Source organism: Lactuca serriola, chromosome 4 (genome assembly GCF_051521515.1).
Source record: "Lactuca serriola cultivar US96UC23 chromosome 4, Lser_US96UC23_V15, whole genome shotgun sequence".
NCBI lineage: Eukaryota > Viridiplantae > Streptophyta > Magnoliopsida > Asterales > Asteraceae > Lactuca > Lactuca serriola.
In genome coordinates, this window is record NC_136411.1 from 117,800,820 (window position 1) to 117,822,428 (window position 21,609).

Genomic DNA, 21,609 nt, shown 5'->3' on the forward strand with positions numbered 1-21,609 from the left:
AACATTTTATTCAACACTTTTGTGATTACAATTTGAAGCTGAGTTGATCATCCCCCGGGCGGTCTTTATCCTTTTTACAATAAACAAATTAACAATTAACAAGTCCGCTTTTTAGTAGACTTGAAAATGATTATGAAAATAAAGGTATATATCTCTGACTTTAATCAAGCGAATATCTAATTATGTAATTCATATTAACTAACAAACGTTCTAATTTACAACAAACAAACGTGTGAATTTTGAAAGCTAAGGCTCACAAGAAAAACACTTCAACAAATTCTTCATAAATTTTGGGATGTAAGGAAGTATGTGTATATATCATTACCAAACACTTCTATTCCATTCTTGATTAAATCATTTGCATGTTTTTGGGTTTCATCATGACAATAAGTCCCATCAACACTCTCGTCTTTATCTTTTTTGTAGTGATTCTTTCTCCAAGCTTGTCTGATGCCGATACTACGGCTGTTTTCATAATCGGTGACTCATTATATGACGTTGGAACAAATACATACTTACTAAAATCGATTGCAAAAGCTAATTTCCCGTGGTATGGTATCGACTTTTTCAACTCGACTCCTAATGGAAGGTTTTGCAATGGTCAAAACCTAGCAGATTTTACAAGTACGTTTTTTTTCTATAAAGATGCACAATGGGCAAGCTGGGTAATACATTTATAAATAAATAATGTGTTACATATTATTAACGTGTTAGATATTATAGCGTAAATTAATTTGTCTTCTTAAATGAAACAAGTTTTCCACGTGTAGGCATTAATTAATTAATGAACAATTTACACATGTGTTTGTTGATCATATTTTCTGCAACGACTATTAATCCATATACATTTTAATCTCGAAAAGCAGTAATCTAGTTATACGAAATGAATTTATAAATAATAACCAAATATAGTTAAGGCCTAAGGGTTATTTGTGTATCAAAAGTTAACTGTACGTTCTTTCTTCTTGTCATATAGACGTGCACGGATTTATGTAAATTTGTTTGCGATCATCTTAGCTAAAATCGCATTTGGAGAATCCGTGACAAGTCCACCACCATTTCAAGCAATTCATCGCGGCGGAATCAATTTCCAGGAAAGGCTCATGGAAGCACTTGACATCAACTCAACAAGACATTGGGAGGGTCCCATTAAAAAATTTACTTTGGCATCGACTAAAGCGAAGGAGAACCCTGGCAAAGGCGTAAACTTTGCATCATCAGGATGTGGGATTATTGACGCCACCTCAGCAATAGATGTAACATCACATTACCATCCACAATGCACTAATCTTTAAAGTTTCAAGGATCACATCTTCATTCTACTCTTTATACGAATAATCTATCAAAATTTTCATACAATGCATTGAATAGTTCAATGTCTACTTAACTTCAATAGTACATTTCATAATGATAGAGTTTAATCTATAGAATATCAATTATGGACATGTCATTTATTTAACTTTTTTATTAAACTGTGAATTGTTGATGTTCTTAGGCCCTAATAATATATCCGTTTTTTTCAGCAAGCTGTGTCGATAACCCAACAACTCAAAGAAGTAAAGTTTGTTTATGGAAATCTAAGTTCGCAATTGGGTGCTGATAAGGCCAAGGAGTATTTTGAAAAAGCAACGTTTTTTATATGTATTGGCAACAATGATGTCAACTTTTTTGCCCTATTTCGATATAAGTTGGAACCAGACCCATACATTGACAAACTTATCCAAAGTTACAACAACACCCTAACGGTAAACCTTTCTTATATTCTTATAGCATGTTCACTCTGTCATTTATAATTATACGTACTCTAATTGTGTATAAATTAATTAAAGTATACGATAATGTTTAGACTTTATACAAGCTGGGAGCAAGGAAGTTCGGGATCTTTGGTGTGCCATATGTTGGATGCAGTCCCTTAATGAGAGTCACTATTAAGGGTGGAAACTGTTCAAAAACAGCAAATGATTTGGCACAACAATTCAATATTAAACTCGAAGGACTTTTGGTACGAATGCAGGAAAATTCAGAGGACATGCATTTTTCGTATGCAAATTCATATAACCTACTTTATGATATCTACATGAACCCTGCTACTTATAGTAAGGACTTAATTCATTGCATTATCATGTTGCACCATGAAATCAAGGAGTTGGTTACATCAATCATAATTGTTTTTATTTTCTTCAGAAATTAAGTATGTAAATACGGCGTGTTGTGGATTGGGAAGGTTTAGAGCGATGAGCAATTGTAATCCGATCGCCAGGTTGTGTAAGGACAGAAAAGAGTATCTTTTTTGGGATGTGTCTCATCCATCACAATACATTGCTCAACTTATGATGGAAAAGTTTGCATTTGGTGAAGCGAGATATGTAGGACCAATAACTTGGTCCGAGTTGGTGAACATATAATTAGATAATTATAGCGATTGATCATATGCTCGTTTTTCATCCTACCGATTCATACTTACTGTTAGAATACATACAATATTCATGACTACGTGTTTGACTCTTGAAATCGATATGATGGAGAATCTTTTCTCTTTTATGTAACTCTATATGTTCGTTTCTTTTTCGCATAATGGGGACAAGACTTTAGCCATGTAGAAGAGACGATAAGTACCAACACACACACAAAAAATAGTTTTTAAAAAACTATAGATTTTAAGAAAAAAAAACATATTTTTAAGTTCGTTTTTTCCTTTTTATATAAAAACTGAACCAAACCTGATACCCAAATGGATATGGTTTGTCTATGTTTAATTGAATAAGTTAGGCAATAAATAAAATATTTAATCTATCTTTACAGTTTCAATTAAAATTAAATTAAAATAATGAATATATGTTAAGGTGTAAGGCAAAATACTTCAAAAATAAAAAATAAAAAAGTAATACAAAGATTAAAGACCTGAAAATCCCAAACATAGTTGGATTTTGTTCTAAATGACTTTCTAAATCAAGCCATAATGCTAGGAGGGAGTGGGATGGGTTGATCTCCCATTTCTATATCTATATATATACTGTTGTAAAAATCCCGACTATGTCCCGATTAATCTCCGATTAATCCCTAGGCAGTGCTCGACCGATTAGAGGGCGTATAGCGATTAATCAATGCATATATAATGAGTGAAACATTATAAAACGATGAAATTTTTACATTTTGAAAAAGTTTTATCTCAATGTAAACTATTTAAGGCATTATTAGTGTTGTTTTAACCATATTAACCTATTTTGTTATCATATTAGTGGTATTTATGAAATTTGATATGATATTAGTCATATTTAACTTTTTAAAATTCAACAAATTAGCAATTAATGGTACCCGATTAATCCCCCGATTAATCTCTTGACCCCAGTCCACCGACTAGCTAACGTCGAGCGTTTTTTGCAACCTTTATATATATATATATATATATATATATATATATATATATATATATATATATATATATATATATATATGAGAAAAGTGAATATACCCTTAAGGTATATAAGTTTAGGTACCCAAACTCACCATATTACGTCGTTTTGTATCATATAATACATTCTAATTGTCGAATCTTCTTATAATTTAACTTCTAACTTGATTAATTCCATGATTTTTATAAATTACACATTTATCTTCCTCTTATATATTTTTAATTTTCAACTACGTACAATATATATAGTCTAGTAGGTGTTCGACAAAAAGATGTGATGTAAGAGAAAAATAATAGTGAAATTTGGAAAATCTTGAAAATAAATCAAGTTAGGTTGAAGTTTAAGAACATTATAATAAATATATTAAGCAAAACGTCGTATTATGGTGTGTTTGGGTACCTAAACTTATATACCCTTAAGGGTATATTCACTTTTTCATATATATATATATATATATATATATATATATATATATATAAGTTGTAAAACCGGTGTATTACACGGATAATTAAATAAAAATAAAATAGTAAAATGTAAATAATAAGGTTTTTTAAAAATAAAATTTTCAAATAAAGAATTAAGAAACATATTAACTGCAATTTATTATAATTATTACATTTGATACTTTACATATATAAATATAAAATTGTGTGGCTTTTTAATTTTAAAAATTGAAAAAAAAAAACCATATATTGACATGTGAATATATATATATATATATATATATATATATATATATATATATATATATATATATATATATATATATATAATTTCATTGATTGAAAGGAAAACAATATCACTTAGAACTAGACCTGGAGGAACTTGATACGACACGGCAACACAACATGAACTCGACACAAAATAAATGTGTATCGGTAAATGATTTCGACACATTTAAGTAAACGGAGTGACACGACACAACACGAAATTTAAACGGATTGAGTTAGAGTCAGAATTTTCAATTCGAATACAACATATTTAATTATATATAATCTTTTAGATTTGTAGTGTACCAAACTCAAATATTAAAATTAAAATCAAAATTTGGTATGGGCTAAGCTGAGTGGGACTGGGGAAATGAAAAGTTTGAATGTGTTTCAAATTTTCAAAGTAGCTTCAGTTTACTCTTCCTTACGACTTATCCCATTTGCGTCCCCAACTCTTACTTTTTCTATTATTTCTTCTAAACTTACTATAAATTTTGTCATTCCACCACCTAACACCAGTGTTTCACTTTTTCTTTTTCACCACCCCGTCTCATACTTTCGAACCAATCAAAGGTTTCAACCCGACATGACACAACATATTTACACGGTTTAAAACTTAACCTAAAACCCGACACAAAATTGACACGAAAATAAAATGGGTTGACATGGCACAACAATTCATTAAATGGGTTGGGTTAGGGTCACACTCTCTTAACCCGTTTAAATTCTTAACACGACACAAACCTGACATGACATGACATGTTTGTCAGGTCTACTTAAAACATAAGGAAAAAACGACATAAAGCCTATATACCACCATCACCATGCCATTTAGAACCACCCATAGTCAAATATTATAATGTTTACTCCAATCCATTTTTCTAAATCCTTCACAACATCCTAAAACGGAAGATGTCTAAAATCATTATTCTTTTCTTTTTGGTAAAGTTCTTGAGCTTTGGTTATGATGTTTCCCTCATTTTCACCGATTGGCCATTTCACTTCAAGTTGATAAGTTAAGCATTGAATTCAATTACACTTTTGTTGGTGTTCATCCATGTTGAGAAGATTTGATATTGTATGTGATAGTTGTCTTTCTTCATTTGTTGAAGGAAATAGGTCATTATTTCTTATAAAAAGTTATAAGGCTCATGTTTCTTGCTAGGCACTAATAAGATGATGTAATATTTCTGGTCAGCAATTATAATCTTTTGAAGTAAATAAATTGAATTACTTGAGTATTATGTGTTCTATGTGTAATTATATGTAGTATATGTACCAGTGCTGTAAAAATCCTGATTAGGTCCCGATGTAACGACCCAAAATCACGACTAAAAAATTCTTTTAAAACATTACTAAAACCATATTTATAAAAACTATATCATAAGTCATAACATAGTTTCCGAGTATCAATTCAAAACATAATCTTATTATCAGAGTAAAACATTCACAGGCTAACTGACTATGGTGTGTGCACTGCAACCTCTCCGAGCTCCTCTTTTGAAAACTAAGTACCTGAAACCAAAAACTGAAAACCGTAAGCACGAAGCTTAGTGAGCTCCCCCAAACTACCACATACCATCCAAACATATAAAGCACATACTGGGCCTTGCCCACTGCATCGGACCGGAGTCCGGAAACTGCATCGGACCGAAGCCCGAAACTGACTGGGACCTTGTCCCCTGCATCGGACTGGAGTCTGGAACTAGTTGCATTGGACCGAAGTCCGGAACTGACTACATCGGATCGAAGTCCGGAACTAACTGCATCAGACCAAAGTCCGGAACACATAACACATAAATCCTGTCTGAGCCACGAAGGTATCAAACACACTATCTACTGCATCAGACCGAAGTCCGGAAACTACTGCTAGCTAATCGGGCCGGCATTGTGGCCGTAGACCCGTTCCTACTGGAAGGAAACTCACCTGAACTGCTGAGCTCTGCTGATAACCCTCTGGCTACTAACCGACAACCCTTTGGGTCGCTGCTCCTCTAGCTCTCCAAGCTACCAATATCAATATGACACTTAGTCTGACAATCCTCCAAAAGTCAACTAAGTCAACTCTGGTCAAATCAAAGTCCTGGTCACAGTCAACCTTCCAAGTTGACCCTACTCGCCGAGTCAGCCTACTAACTCGCCGAGTTCATAAGCTCAGAAACCCCTTTCATTCGCGACTCGACTCGCCGAGTCTACTGATTTCCGAGTTCGGTCCTGTCCAACTCATTGATTCTTCACTCAAATCACTTATCCGAGTCTTAACTAGAAGGGTTTGGGGTTTCGCAACTTGACTCGCCGAGTCCAAGAACAGGCTCGCCGAGTCCAAGGCAATCTTCAACAGACTCGTCGAGTTGTTCTTCCAACTCGTCGAGTTCTTACCTATCTTCATCCAACTCGTCGAGTCCACCCATGTGACTCGCCGAGTTTCTACGTGATTTAAGTTTGGTATCTAGCCCGACTCGCCGAGTCCTTTCGTGTATTCTCATGATCTTGAGTCACAGAGCTACTCCTTTGCTCCAAACAATAGATTTGGGTTCCTATAGTCCATTAGCAACATAAAGTTGCTACCTTTACGTGCTTCTTGTCTCATAATACCAAAACCAAGCTAGAAAGGAACTTAACTCATGGGGAATGGCTTTTGCATAGCGACTAACAGGGCTTTCTGCATCTTTGGTCCAAATAGAGCTCAGATCTGGAGTTTCAACTCCAGATCTAACTTTTGCATCAACTTTTCATCACATACTCTCAAAGAAACCCTAAAACTCCATAAAAGATGGATCTAGAAAGGAGAAAGCCAAGGATAACGATTCATTACCTCCAAATGCTCTAAAAAGTTCCACCAACTCTGGATCCAAGGTCTCCTCTTGCACCACAATGAATCTCTTCTCTTCCAGGCTCCAAATTACTTCACCAAGGGTAGATCTTGCTCCAAAAACGGTTATGGTGGCTAGGGTTTGGGGTTCTGGACTATAGGGGCCGCAAATAAGCCCTAGGGAAGAGAATAAGATGCTTAAATAGGGTACCAAGTCCCGGAATTAGGGTTTCCCAACCCAGACCAGACTCGCCGAGTCCACTTGCCGACTCGCCGAGTCGGTCACTTACTTTACACCCGGATCCCGCTCCGACTCGCCGAGTTCCTCCCTGGACTCGACGAGTCGACCCTCTTTAACTTATGGTTTTCCTTTCCTTTCTTGAGCTTTCTGATTTCGGGTGTTACACCCGATTAATCTCTGATTAATCCCTAGGCGCTACTTGACTGATTAAAGAGCGCCTAGTGAATAATCCATGCATACAAAATGACTGAAAACAGTAGAACCCGATGAAATTTTTACACTTTGAAGAAGTTATATCTTAATAGAAATTATTTGAGGTATGATTAGTGTTGTATTTATCATATTAACCTATTTTTTTATGATATTAGTGGTATTTATGAACTTTGATATGATATTAGTCATATTTAATTGTTTAAAATCTAACAAATTAGCAATTAATGGTCCCCGATTAATCTCCACCTAGCCGATTAATCCTTTGACCTCAGTTCACCGACTAGCTAACATCTAGCGATTTTTACAACCTTGATATGTACTTATAGTGATATAATAAAAATAGGAATAAAATATATGTCAAATAGAATAATAAATAGGAAGAATATCCTTGATGAAAGATGAAGTAGTCAAGATAAGGATTCTGGAGATATAAGGAACGTTGAAATCCGACTTCGTATAAGGAAGTAATGATTCTTCAAAGTTTCACGATTAACTAGTACGACTCCACGTATCAAAGAAAGTAAATTTTGATAAATTACTTTTTAGACTTAGTGGTCTTAATGAAAGTCTTAGTAGTCGTTAAACCGAGAGCATGCATATAGAGAACATCTAAATCTGACCTCGTGAGAGGAAGTTATGACTTTTTGAAGTTTCAGCGTAGTAATGCGGGCACATAAATCAAAATTCTAATTGGTTGATTGTTAGCCGAAATAATCTAAACCGGAGTTCAAGATATCTTTTATAGGAGTTGGATGATAAAAATATCATCGAGAACAGAATTTGTATGTAAGAGTTATACTTTCTGCGGTGATTTCTAACAGCCTAAGCCTATCAAAAATGTAAATTTTTGGTAGAGTGAGAACTAGTTGTTGGAGTCTAAAGGAAAGTTGTAGATATCATGGAGAGATTTCCGGTGATATAAATAATGTTCAAAAGGGAGCTCATATGAAGAGGTTACACCATTTTGAAAATTTTGCACCACGAGAGAGCGCCATGTGGCCATGTCAGGGCAGCCCTTTTCTTTCGAGACATGTTGAAATGGACCGAGGAGATTTTGACACGTGGAACCATAAAAAGGTGACACGTGGCACCTTATAGAAAAGGCATACACTGAAAAATGAGGCGGCGACATGTTGTAGAAGCCCAAAGGATCCAACAGGGCCATAGGGTGTGGCGCGCTTAGCTTTTCTTGGTTATAAATAGTGCCCCTCGTATAAACTTTCATCCTCACACCCCTACAGCCAATTCTATCAACTTATGCTCTGCCTCAGCCCATTTTCCCTTAATTTATGTGTTTCGGCGAAGCCCTGCAACACCTAACGTATTCAACCAAATAGTAGCCATCAAGTAGGAGTCATACAAGTGCAATTTCCGGACTTTGGTTAGGAGGAACCTCGCTAAGTTAAGCTACACTCTAGTTCTTTCTATGTAACTTATATTTATAGTCATAAGTCATTATTACGAACCTATAAATAAGAACTATCAGTAATTCCAAGTTATAATACTGATTGATCAACTTACAGTAGAGGTGACTAGAATGGTCATCTTGGCTTGGTCGTTGGATTTTAGAAAGGCTACATGTCGAAATGGTCTTTCCTTCCAACTTTCCTTCCTGACTGATCATTTTTTGATAGAACTATTGGTATTTATTGGAATGTTTGATAGTTCTGGGCTATCATTAGAAACATTATACTAAGACTTAGTAATAATGATTCTAGTTCACGTCAAAGGAAAGGTCAAGTGCTAGAAGTGAAGCGCTGCCTGATTTTCGAATCAGCACTTTAACAGGTGAGTGCATAGTAACTTCGACTTACACATAGATATGAAGTATTTAGATGATTATATGCTAAATGTGTCGATTATTTGTACTTCCTAATATTTACGCTAGAGGAAATATTATAACATGATTTTATTTGATCTAATCGTGTGTGTGTGTGTGTGTGTGTATATATATATATATATATGTGTGTGTGTGTGTGTGTGTGTTTGTATGTTTCTGTTTGTATATATATTTATGCTTATAATATATTGGGTATAAAATGTATGATAATGATGAAATAGATGAGATTAGAGGATGATAAGAAGAGAGACCTTGACTTTATAAATGATCTAGTCATCTAGCGGATTATTGATGACAACCACAGACTATTCAAGATAGTCCAGTGGAACGCTAGCAAGCTCGCAACCTATTGGTTTTTTTGAACTATGTGTTCACTAAAGATGTACTTCATCCCCCCCCCCCTTCATGGTTGCCTTATTGACATGCATTTGGTAAGGAATCCCCTAAGTAATATTGTCTACCCTGATGCTTACAATGATCCTCAGGGCAGGTCCCTTGAAACTAGTATTTAGGGTCATAATATGAGGATAACGGGATTGGGTAATTAAGTTAAATTGTTTGATGAAAAGAATATAATTAAAGAAATTAATTATTATGGGTTAAAACCCTATGTGCTCACCAAAATGTCCCAAGTCTGACCCACTCGATTTCCTTGTATATCAGGTAGCGGTACGAAAGCACATGTGTGTTGAGATGGTTCTGATAAGAGGATAATGGAATGTAGGCCAATAGGTTAATGTACTGTTGTAAGGCCTGTAGTCTTTCGTTTATGCTTATGTATTGTATTGACAATGACATCCCAAGGTTTTTAATATAAATAAAGTCCATTTCTTCAAAAATGATTTGACAAAATTATTATCATGTTTTTTGGAACAAATTCCGCATTATAACTCTTTAAAAAGAACACTTTGTTTTTAATAAGTATAAATAAATCAGTCTTTTCTGGCCGTGAAATTAGGGATGTCACAGTTGGTATCAGAGCATTAGTTTAAGCGAAATAGGAATATTTGAGTATTTCTAGACTTAAACTTAGAATATTAAGCAATGATTGTAAGATGAGTGTCTTCTATATTTTGGGTAGTATGCCTGAAATGACATATGCACTAGCTTATTTTAGGAAGGATGCCCAAATTAATTTTATGTGCTAAACGATTTATGTTAAAGCATGCTATAATTATACGATGCCTTTAGATTCCTTAGGATACCTGCCTAGGATGCTATTATTTGAATAAGTCGACGGTCTGTTTCCAACCTAGATTCAGAAATTTTGTGTGTTCAGGATTCCAAATGTTTAAGTACGGTATTAGAAGTGGCATGTAATAATTCTGAGAAATAAGGAGGACTATATGTCGAACAAAACATTCCTTATCATAATTTCTCATTTCAAACATCTTCTTTTGTGTATAGATCAACAAGGTGAGGACTCAAAGCAGATTAGGAAACACTAATCAACAGTATAAGCCTCGTACAGTCGAGCATGCACCCAGGGTAATGCATATGCAAGAACCAATTACGATAGCAAGAGTCTAAACAATGATTCGGGTTATGATGGTCGAACAAAGGGAAGAGATGAGATGAATGTTGCGTGATGTTCTGGAAAAACCTACTACAACTATTCTGCAAACTGATTTAAACGAAGAAAAATCTTAGGAGGGAAACTACAGTTAGACTATTAGGCAAGCTAAGGCAATAGTGGTTAGAATAAACCAACCAAATGGAGGAGATGATGGACATGGGTGCAAGTATAAGAAGAAGACCGCAATAGATGGTAATGTACACACTTATAAGGCGCAATTGGTTGCAAAGGGCTTTTCTCAAACTCCGAGAGTTGATTATGATGAGACCTTTTCACTAGTAGCAAAGCTTAAGTCTATTAGGGTTATGTTAGCCATTGTTGTATTCATGATTATGAAATATGAAAAATGGATGTCAAAACTGCTTTCCGTAATGGAAGGTTGGCTGAGGATGTTTACATGAGTCAACCAGAGGGTTTTGTTAGTATAGAGTACCCTAATAGAGTGTGTAAGCTTGAGAAATCCATCTATGGATTGAAACAAGCACCTCGCAAATGGAATCTTTGTTTCAATGAGAAAGTCAAAGAGTGTGGCTTTTCGAGGAGCGAAGATGAATCTTGTGTATATGTCAAGGCTAGTGGGAGAATAGTTAGCTTTTTAGTATTGTATTTGGATGACATATTACTCATAGGAAATGACATCCCAACTCTTCAAGAAGTGAAGTCTAGGCTTGGGAAGTGTTTCGCTATGAAGGACCTTGGTGAAGCTACATATATCCTAGGAATAAGGATTTTGAGAGACAGGGGTAACGGACTAATTGGACTTAGTCAGAGTACCTACTTGGATAATGTGTTGAATAGGTTCAGCACGCAAAATTCCAAGAAAGGAGAACTACCGATCCTGGGTAACACCAGATTGAGTAAGACTCAGAGCCTGAGTACAGAGGCTGAGATAGCAAAGATGAGTCGAGTACCATATGTTTCCGTTGTAGGCTCGATCATGTATGCTATGACTTGTACTCGTCTTGATGTGGCCTTTGCGTTGAGCATGATCATCAGATATCAAGGGTACTCTGTCAAGGCTCACTGGACTGCAGTAAAGAACATTTTCAAGTACCTACAGAGGACTAAGTACTAGGTCCTTACCCTCGGTGGGAGTGATGACTTAAGACTAGTAGGGTATAGTGATGCTAGCTTTCAAACTGATAGGGATAATTTCCGCTCTCAGTCAGGCTGGGTCTTTACCTTAAACAGAGGAGAAATTACTTGGAAAAGTTCCAAGCAGGAGACAATGGTTGATTAAACTTGTGAATCAGAGTATATAGCGCCAAGCGAGGCAGCAAAGGAGGCTGTATGGCTAAAGAACTTCATTGCAGACCTTGGATTTGTGCCGGCTATAAAGGAGCCTATGGAGATTTTCTGTGATAGTGAAAGTGCAATTGCCTTAGCCAAGGAACCAAGGTATCATGGAAGATCCAGACACATCGACAGAAAATACCATTTCATCAGACATCGAATAGAAGAAGGACTCCTCGTGGCAAAGAGGGTCTCATCGGATGAGAGCCCAGCAGATCCCCTCACGAAGGGATTGGGTAGGGTTAAGCATCCTCTGCATGCGAGGCGCGTAGGGCTACAGGATGATATTAGTTTTAGAACTTAAATAGCTCTTGAAATTTGTATAGTGTAATTGACATTTGATGATAAATAAAATTTGTTGTTTATTTATAAGTAAAGTGTTTCTATCTTCTGTCAATCGTTTAATATCATTTCAATTTGCATGTTTTGACTTCCAAAATAAGTATGTTATGGTATATCATATTATTCAAATTCTCCACAGTCGGTCATATGTTGGAAGTAGATATGAATCAACACTGTCATGAAGTTAGCTTGTAGATGTCTAAAGCGTTGGACATAGCAAGAGTTGCTACAACACTCATGAGTGCTCATAAGTTCTGAGTATTTGATTCAACCCACGCTCACTTGTATCACTTCATGGAATTTATCTCGAGTGATCATGAGATGGTAATATCATATAAGTCTTCAAACCTAGAGATACAAGTTGTTGACTATGAGTTGGTTATACATTGATTTCACGAAAACGCATTGGTAACTCAATGTTATAAAACGTGCCTTTTTGTATGGTTCAACAAGTAGTAGGACAAGCATATGAGTCGAAGTTTATCTGTTTTTTCTTGGATTAGAAGCAATATCTGGGCCCCTCGATGATTTTGTGTTGACCTATGTACCGGGCCCGGTCAGAACTAAATTGATGTGTTTGATTAAGTTCTATGTCAAACAAATCGGAAATCGGGAAACAAACTTTTAGACAATAAGTAAGACATTGTTCCATGTATTTGTCCGGCTGATATCTAGAACAGAGGATCATATGATCACTTATCTTAAATGGTGTATCATCGTCATCTCAGTTCCGTGAGAATTTGAAAGAGCTACGATTGTTGATCTGTTCCTGAAGCTATTTTGTAGTTATAGTTATCAGACTTATCCAAAAAGGAGATAGTTGGATTAGGTGTCTAAGTTAATAACTATTTCTGGGATGTACTTGACCCGGTTGACATGGTCCATTTTGGGTTGCATGGCATTGCAACACTTGGATAGACTAAATGAGAGAAAGGACACTTAAGGTTTATTAATATATTATAAGTTCTAATATATTAATAATATTATTTAATTAGTATTGATCAAGAATTAATTTAGAAGTAATTTGGTGATCAAAAGGAGACTAATTAAATATATGGGGTTGATTGTGTAAATAATCCATTCTTTTATAGTGGGCTAAGTATCCATGGTTTATTGAATTGGGACAAAACCCATAAGGTGCTCCATGGATAGTCCATGGAGGTTATAAACCCATGGATCATGGAATATGAAAAGGCATGTCAATTAGGGTTTACATGATGTAACCCTACTTGTGAAACAACTATAAAAGGACCCCAGGGCTACCAAAATCGGCATTATGTGTAGAACAAGAGGGCTAGCCGATTTTGAGTGATAGCGTACTTCTCTCAAAGTTATTCCAAGAGTTGCGGTGTTGTGTGAAGCATTTGAGGTGCTAGGCTCACAAGGTTCTCAAGGATTCCAAGCAACAAGAAAGGTATGTTCTTATACTAACTTTTATGTTTCAAAGTTCCACATGCCATGCTAGTTTGGTTAAGAACCTTGGAAAAATCAAATTTGCATGTATCTTCGTAAAACATAGATCCAAGGTTTCTAGGGTTGCATGTAAACCTTAGGAGTGTTAGAATACTCAAAAGCCTTCAAGTACTGCTCTGAGCGGGACCTTTTGGAGATCAACAATGAGTTCCAGAACCTGAAAAAGGGCAAGATAAGCGTCAGCGATTAAGCTGCAACATTCACTGAGAATATGAAGTTGGTACCTTATTTGGTTCCAACAGAACTCTCCAAAGTCAAAAATTTTGCTAATGGATTGCCAGTGGACTTTGGTCCAATGGTTCAACAAGCAACTACTTTGAAAGTCTCCATCTGGGCAGCCAAGAATATCGAGACCCGGTTAAGAGAGAATGGAATGGAGAGAGTTGAAGTAGGAGAGAAGAGGAAGTTTGAGGATCTTCAAGATCCCACAAGAAAAGAATATTCTTAAATTTTGGTTCCAAGAAGCTTGGAGGAGGAGGAGATGAAGAAAAATGGTGTGAGAAGTGCAAAAAGAAGCACTCTGGGAAATGTAGTGAGGAGGTGACCTATTACAAGTGCAGAAGGACGGGTTACTATGCCAACGAGTATTCATCGAATAAGAAGGTGTGTTACGGATGTGGTGAAGAGGGGCATATTATGAAGGACTACCCGAAGAAGAAAAAGGCTTCAAAGCCTAATGTACCATCAAGGCCAAAGGTGAGAGCATTCCAGATGACTCTAGAAGCAGCAAAGGAGGCAAGAGATGTCGCTTCAGGTACATTCTTAATAAATAATTTTCCTAAGAATATATTATTTGATTCAGGAGCTAACTACTCCTTTATATCACATAAATTTGGTAAAAGACTAGCATTCCCTATAGATAAACTAGATAGTACTCTACTAGTAGAGGTTGCTGGTGGCAAATTCGTACGTGTTAGTGATTGCATTAGAAACAGACTCATTAACTTAAATTGGAATAAGTTCCATGAAAAATTGTTGCCCATTGAGTTAAACGTATTCGACATAGTATTAGGAATGGATTGGCTTGGTGCAAATGATGTCGAGATACTATATAGAAAAAAGATGGTGAGAATAAACCCACCAGGAAAAGAGTCATTTATGGTGTATGGGCACAAATGCATAGTGAATTCTGGAACCATCTCCCTTATGAAAGCCAGAAAGTGTTTGTTTAAAGGATTTACATCATACTTGGAATTTGTAATCGATGAAAAGAAGGAGAAAATGAGATGCAAAGAATACCAATGGTGTGTGACTATCTGAAATTCTTTCTCAGAGATCTTCCTGGATTACCCCCTAATAGACAAGTAGATTTTAGGATAGACTTGTTACCAGGTACCACATTTATATCAAAAGCACCATATCGATTAGTGCCAACAGAGATGAATGATCTAATGATACAACTTCCGGAATTGTTGGACAAAGTTTTCATTACACCTAGTTCATCACCCTGGGGAGCTCGGGTATTATTTGTGAAAAAGAATGATGGAAGTATGAGGATGTGCATAGATTATAGAGTTGAACATGGAAACGGCGAAGAGCAAGTACCCGTTGCTAAGGACTGACAAAATGTTCGATTAGTTGCAGTGTGCAAGCTATTTTTCAAAGATCGATCTTAGCGCAGGATATCATCAGCTGAAGGTGAGATAGCAAGACATCGAAAAGATAGCTTTCAGAACTAGATATGGACACTACGAGTTTTTGGTTATGTCATTCGGACTAACCAATGCTCCAACAGCATTTATGGATCTAATGAATAGGGTTTGTGAACCATTCCTAAATAGATCTGTAATAGTGTTCATCAATGAAATTTTCATATCGATGAGCCAGCAGGATCATGGCAAGAAATTATACGAAGTGCTAGAAGTTTTAAATAAGGAGAAGTTGTATGCAAAGTTCTCCAAATGTTATTTTTGGATCCAAGAGGTGAAATTCTTAGGTCATGTGGTTAACCAACAAGGAATAATGGTTAACCCAGCAAAAACTGAAGCAGTAATGAAGTGGGAATGACCAAAGATTGGGGTCATCAGCCTCCAACCCACCTTCTTTCATCAGCCTCCAACCCACCTTTGTCCCCAAGCAAACCCTAATCCATTTTTAGATCCTTCTTGAGCATTTTGTGTGTGTTTTGGTGACTTTAAAGGAGAGAAGAAAAGGAGAATATCATCTTGGATGAGTGAGACTCTTTGGATCCAGAATAACAACACCATTTGGCATCATTTGGAGGTAAAAAGTTTTAAACTTGATGAATCAATGCTTAGATCTAAGTTAGCCATGAAGTTTATGTTCTTTTGGTCCTATTAGTTTGGTATTTTGAGTATAAGCTACTCCATTCCATTTAAGCTATCCTTTTAGGCATTTTGGAGTGTTTAGAAGCATAAAAATGTGGTATTGATCGTTATTTCTCTTCCATGCATGAGTTACAAGGTCTTAATGGGTTAAGTAGTTAGGGTTTTTGTGTTTGGGCACTTAATGACCATGCAAGACCATAAAGTTGGGAACTATATGGTTATGAACATTATTTTAGGGCTGGATCTGGATTATGGACAAAAGAGCATAAGGATTAAGCTCTTAATGGAGAGAAAAGGACTTAGACCCAAACGTTGGGCGTTCCTCGTGAGCGTTGGGCATTCGTGGTCAACTAGCCCGCTTTTCTGGTCAAGCTGGGTACGTTTAGCATACAAGCTAAGTAAGATGGGTGTACTCCACAATTTTGACCAAGTTTGACTTTGGACTTTGACTAGGATTTGACCAATTTTGAACAAAGGTATTTTGGGTATTTTTATGATAAGTTCAGTTGGGCTATGATTTGAATAATAGGTGACGGGTAGAGCCGGTATTCGGAGCAAACATTTTTTTAGCTATTTGTTCATACTGAGAGGTGAGTTTTCCTCAATGTGCTTGTGGGTCGAAGGCACCAATGTTGGCTGACTAGATTGTGTATCCTAGTCTAGAGGATGTTGATATATTATAGTGATTTGTAGATTGGTATCCTGGTATATAGGATGTAGTATGAGGTAGCGGGTTGTGAATTTGCTTGTTTTTCTGGTAACTATTTATATGTTTATCTGTTGTTGGATATTTGTTATATGTTATGTATATGTCGACATAGTATGGTTGGTTTGAGGTAGTACTACTTTGTGCGGTAGCCAACAAACCCGGGATCAAGCCAGACAAAACATGTGGGCCCGAAGGGCAAGCCAAACTTATGTTGTGGGCTCGGGAGCAAGCCAGTTACAAGTTATGTGCCCGTTATGCAAGCCAGACACATATTGTGGGCCCATGGGTAATCCAGTCTTTCTTCCCCCTTTTTTCTTTTGATTTGGAACACGGACGTTGCGTTTGGTTTGAAAGGCATGGTTTTCAGTATGTCTCCAGATAGCCCCCCACTAGTCCGGCTAGCTAGTGAGTGGTTCTTTCGGGCGGGAAGCAGACCGGGCCCTACGGGCGGGCATCCCCCACAACGCAAGCAGCATTGTTCGCCACCACCCAAGAAGCAAAAGATTATAGAGTCCAGGCTGAAAATACATGCATAGATAGTGGTATAATGACAAGGCCGACGACGGAAGCTCGGGACGGAGCCGTATGATGCGGAAGTCTCACGTACGGTTCCCCGAGAAGGGAGTGGCTACCTAGTGGAGCTTTGACTAATCACCACCAGTCAATTCCGCTTTATGTAGACCCGGAATATGTTGTTATTTTTTGGGTGTTGTTAGTTTGGGGGAACTCACTAAGATTTGGCTTACAGTTTTAGTTTATTGTTTAAGGTACTTTAGAGGATCGTGGGAAAGCGTAGGTGTGATCGTGCATATCTTCCTATTTTTATGACATTGGATCTTGGGATACTTTGATTTTGAATAATACTTTTGAAGAAATGGTTTTGTAAACACTTTATGGATGAAATGGGTTGCTTTTGAAAAGTTAAAATTTATTTTGATTTTTGGGATGTTACAAATACGTTGGCTAGAATTACTCAAGGATTATGATTGTGAGATCCTTTACCACCTTGGTAAAGCCAATGTCATAGCAGATGCTTCGAGTAGGAAAATGAACTTGGAAAGGAGAAGGCCAAGGGCATTGAGAATTTAGATTGTCTCAATAGTTGTAAAAAGTATTAAGAAAGCGCATGAGGAAGCTTTGAGAGAATGTAACCAAAAGGAAAAACGTTTAGGAAAAATGTTAGTATTTAGTACAAACAACCAAGGATTAAAGGTATTCCAAAATAGAATTTGGTGCCCAAGACGGGAGGTATGAGAGATCTTCTCCGGGAACAATCTCACTAACCCATGTACTCCATTCATCCCATTAGTACCAAAATGTATACAGATTTGAAACGTTACTATCGGTGGCCAACGATGAAGCTAGACATTGCAAAGTATGTGGCTGAGTGTGTGGCATGACCAAGAGTTAGGGCGCAACATTAGAATCCATACAGAAATTTGGAACCTTTACTTGTACCCATGGGTAAGTGGGACGACATTACCGTGGATTTTGTAACCAAATTGCCTAGAACAAGAGGAGGTCACGATATAATTTGGGTAATCATAGATCAATTGACGAAGAGTGTATATTTCATAGCAGCCAATGTTTATGTGAAGGAGATAGTAAGACTTCATGGTGTTCCATTAATGACCATGTCAAATCGTGACAGTCATTTTACTTCAAATTTTGGAAGAGCTTACAAGAAGAGATGGGTAAAAAGTTGTGTTTGAGTATAGCATATCTTCTAGAGACTGATGGTTAGAATGAAAGGACAATTCAAATCCTGGAATATATGTTGAGAGCATGTACCCTAGAATTTCAAGATAATTGGGATAAGCATCTACCCCTAGTAGAGTTTTCCTACAACAATAGTTAACATTTGAGCATTAAGATGGCACCTTATAAGGCCTCGTATGAACAAAGGTGTCGTGCGCCATCTTTTTGGATTGAAGCTGGAGAAAAGTGGTTCATGGGATCGAAGATAGTCCATCAGAATGCTAAGAAGATAAAGGTGATTAGAGAAAGGATGTTAGCAGCTCAAAGTCGACAAAAGAGCTACGCTAAAAAGAAGCGACAACTGATGACTTTCAAAGTTGGAGATTTGGTGTGACTCAAATTCTCTGCATGGAAAGGACTTATCAGGTTCGGAAAGAGATGGAAGTTGAGTCCAAGATTTATTGGACCATTGAAGGTTCTTCAGAGAGTTAGGAACCAAGCTTACAAACTGGATTGCCAGAAGAACTGGATGGTATTCATAAGACTTTATATGTATGTTATTTAAGGAAGTTCTCAGGAGAAGTTCCTGATGTGATTCCGCTTTCAGAATTAAGGATAGATAAGAATAAGAGGCTAATTGAAGAGTCTGGAGAGATTGTTGACCGTAAGACGAGGAAGTTATGACGTACGATGGTCAAATTCATGTTAGTGCGATGGAAACAAACGAATGGGCCGAACCTCACCTAGGAGATAAAGGATGGCATGATGATTCGTTATCCACATATGTTTGTTGATGCATGATTCCGAGATGGAATCATCCTAATAAGAAGAGAATTGTAACACCTACGTTTCTCGCTAGGAATTAATAAGATGATGTAATTGTTAGGGTCAAGAATTTAAATCTTTTTGAAGTAAATAAAGAGAATTACTTGAGTATTATGTGTTCTATGTGTAGTTATATGTACTATATATACTTATAGTGATATAATAAAAATAGGAATAAAATATGCGTCAAAATAGCATAAAAATAAGACGAATATCTTTGTTAATATATGAAGTATTGGAGATAAGGACTCTGGAGATATAAGGAACGCTGAAATCCGACTTCATATAGAATTTATTCTTTTTAGAAGTTTCGCAATTAACATGCATAACTCTGCGTATCAAAGAAAGTAAATTTTTGATAAACTACTTTTTAGACTTAGTGGTCTAAATTAAAGTCGTAGTGGTCATTAAACCAAGCATGTGCATATATATTGATGGGTTTTGAGCACTACATCATTCCTATTGTGTACATGCAAACCCTAAAGCTTTGGATCTAGTTTGTCTAATGAACATGCAATAATCATCCAAATCCATAAACCCTAGATATAGCATGTGATAATCGATATTAACATAAGAATATGGTTTAGATCTTACCTTGATTGTTATGTAGTAATAACAATCTCAATTCCTCCTTGTAATTGACTTCTGAAAGCTTAGTGTCACAAATGGCACACCTCTAATGGCTCAAAAACACCAAGAGCAAGAGGATGACTTTGGAGAAGAGAAGGAGGAACCAAAATTCGTCCAAGAACCCTAAGGGAAGCTTAGCCATGTTTTTGGTGCCCTAGGGGTCCTTAAATATGTGAGGCTATTAGGGTTTTGAACTAGGAAACCCTAATCTGACTTCTTAGGCCCTAAGCAGCCCATGGACTCCCTTTAGAACACCCCTTGGACGAATTCCTTATGGGCTTCCCATAGAATTCGTCCAACCTATGTTCCAAGGTGATCCATAGCCCAATTGCAACTATCTTATAATTATAATATTAGTCCCCCAAGTTTAATTAAAGTCTTTTAGCCACAAAATAATTTTCTAATTAATTCTAGACTAATATTAATTAAACAATATGACTTCTCTTTTAATATATTATTCATATAATATATTAATAAGTCATAATTAATCTCTTTCTCCATAAATCATCCTATCAAGTTGCCTCGGTGAAGGCAACCCAAAAGGACCATGCTCGCAATCGGGTCAAGTCCATACCAAAATAGTTATGGGCTTAGACACTAATCCAACATAGATAACTATTGGATTAGTGTCTAAGCTCGTAACCATATTTGGTAAGTACTTGACCCGGTTGTGCATGGTCCTTTTGGGTTGCCTTCACCAAAGCAACTTGACTGGAGAAATAATAGAGAAAGAGGTTATTATGATTTATTAATATATTATAAGAGTAATATATTAAAGGAGAAATAATATTTGTTTAATTAATATTGGTCAATAATTAATTAAGAATTAATTTTGTGATCAAATGTAATTAATTAAACTAGAGGGGCTGAATTGTAATTATGATATAGTTGCAAATTAGGGCATTGGTTTCCCCAAGGAAGGGGTGGATGAATTCAAGGTGATAAGGCCTTAGAATTCGTCCATGATAAGGATTCAAGGCTTATCTTATGGGTTGCTTGGTGGTCAAGCAACTAGATAAGGATAAGGACTGAAACCCTAATCTCTACCCTATATAAAGACCCCTTAGGCCTTAAGAAATCGGCCACTTGATCCCAAGAAGACCTAGAGCCTATTCTTGCCTCTCCCCCCCCCCCCCCTCTCTTGCCTCTCCAATTGCTTGTGGTGTTTGGGAGCCATTAGAGGTACTACACTTGTGGTACTTGCTTTCAAGACTAAGAGATTGAAGATTTGTGTTGGTATTACAATATAACAGCTAGAGGTATGTAATCCCTTCTACGACATAGATTTCGAAATACCTAGGTGTATGCTAGGGTTCTTCTTGTGTTCATAAATTTGTGTATCTAATAGAGAAAACATAGATCCACATCTAGGGTTGCATGCACACATAGGATTGTTTGTATAAAACCTATCAGTGGTATGAGAGCTTATGGTCAAATTGTTTTCAATTAGAATTATACAATTGTATGAATTTGACACTTTAGGGTTTATGGCCAATAAACCCTAGGAGGCAAGAATTCGAAATTAGGGTTCTTGAAACCTTGTTTT

General features: G+C 36.5%; 1 protein-coding gene across 1 annotated transcript; it reads left to right on the forward strand.

The window, feature by feature from the left end:
- The first annotated feature begins 353 nt into the window (after positions 1 to 353).
- Positions 354 to 2,510, forward strand: LOC145100323 (GDSL esterase/lipase At1g74460-like). Its single transcript, XM_079037640.1, has 5 exons — positions 354 to 624; positions 1,018 to 1,256; positions 1,524 to 1,745; positions 1,847 to 2,096; positions 2,185 to 2,510. Exons 1-5 carry the CDS (start codon positions 363 to 365, stop codon positions 2,403 to 2,405), a joined length of 1,194 nt encoding a protein of 397 aa, XP_078893766.1. The 5' UTR covers positions 354 to 362; the 3' UTR covers positions 2,406 to 2,510.
- Positions 2,511 to 21,609: the final 19,099 nt, after the last annotated feature.

Coding starts and splice junctions, on each gene's coding strand:
- LOC145100323 (XM_079037640.1), top strand. CDS start 363: ATGTTTTTGGGTTTCATCATGACAATAAGTCCCATCAACACTCTCGTC. Junction 1,746..1,846: donor GTTACAACAACACCCTAACG/GTAAACCTTTCT, acceptor GATAATGTTTAG/ACTTTATACAAGCTGGGAGC. Junction 2,097..2,184: donor CATGAACCCTGCTACTTATA/GTAAGGACTTAA, acceptor TATTTTCTTCAG/AAATTAAGTATGTAAATACG.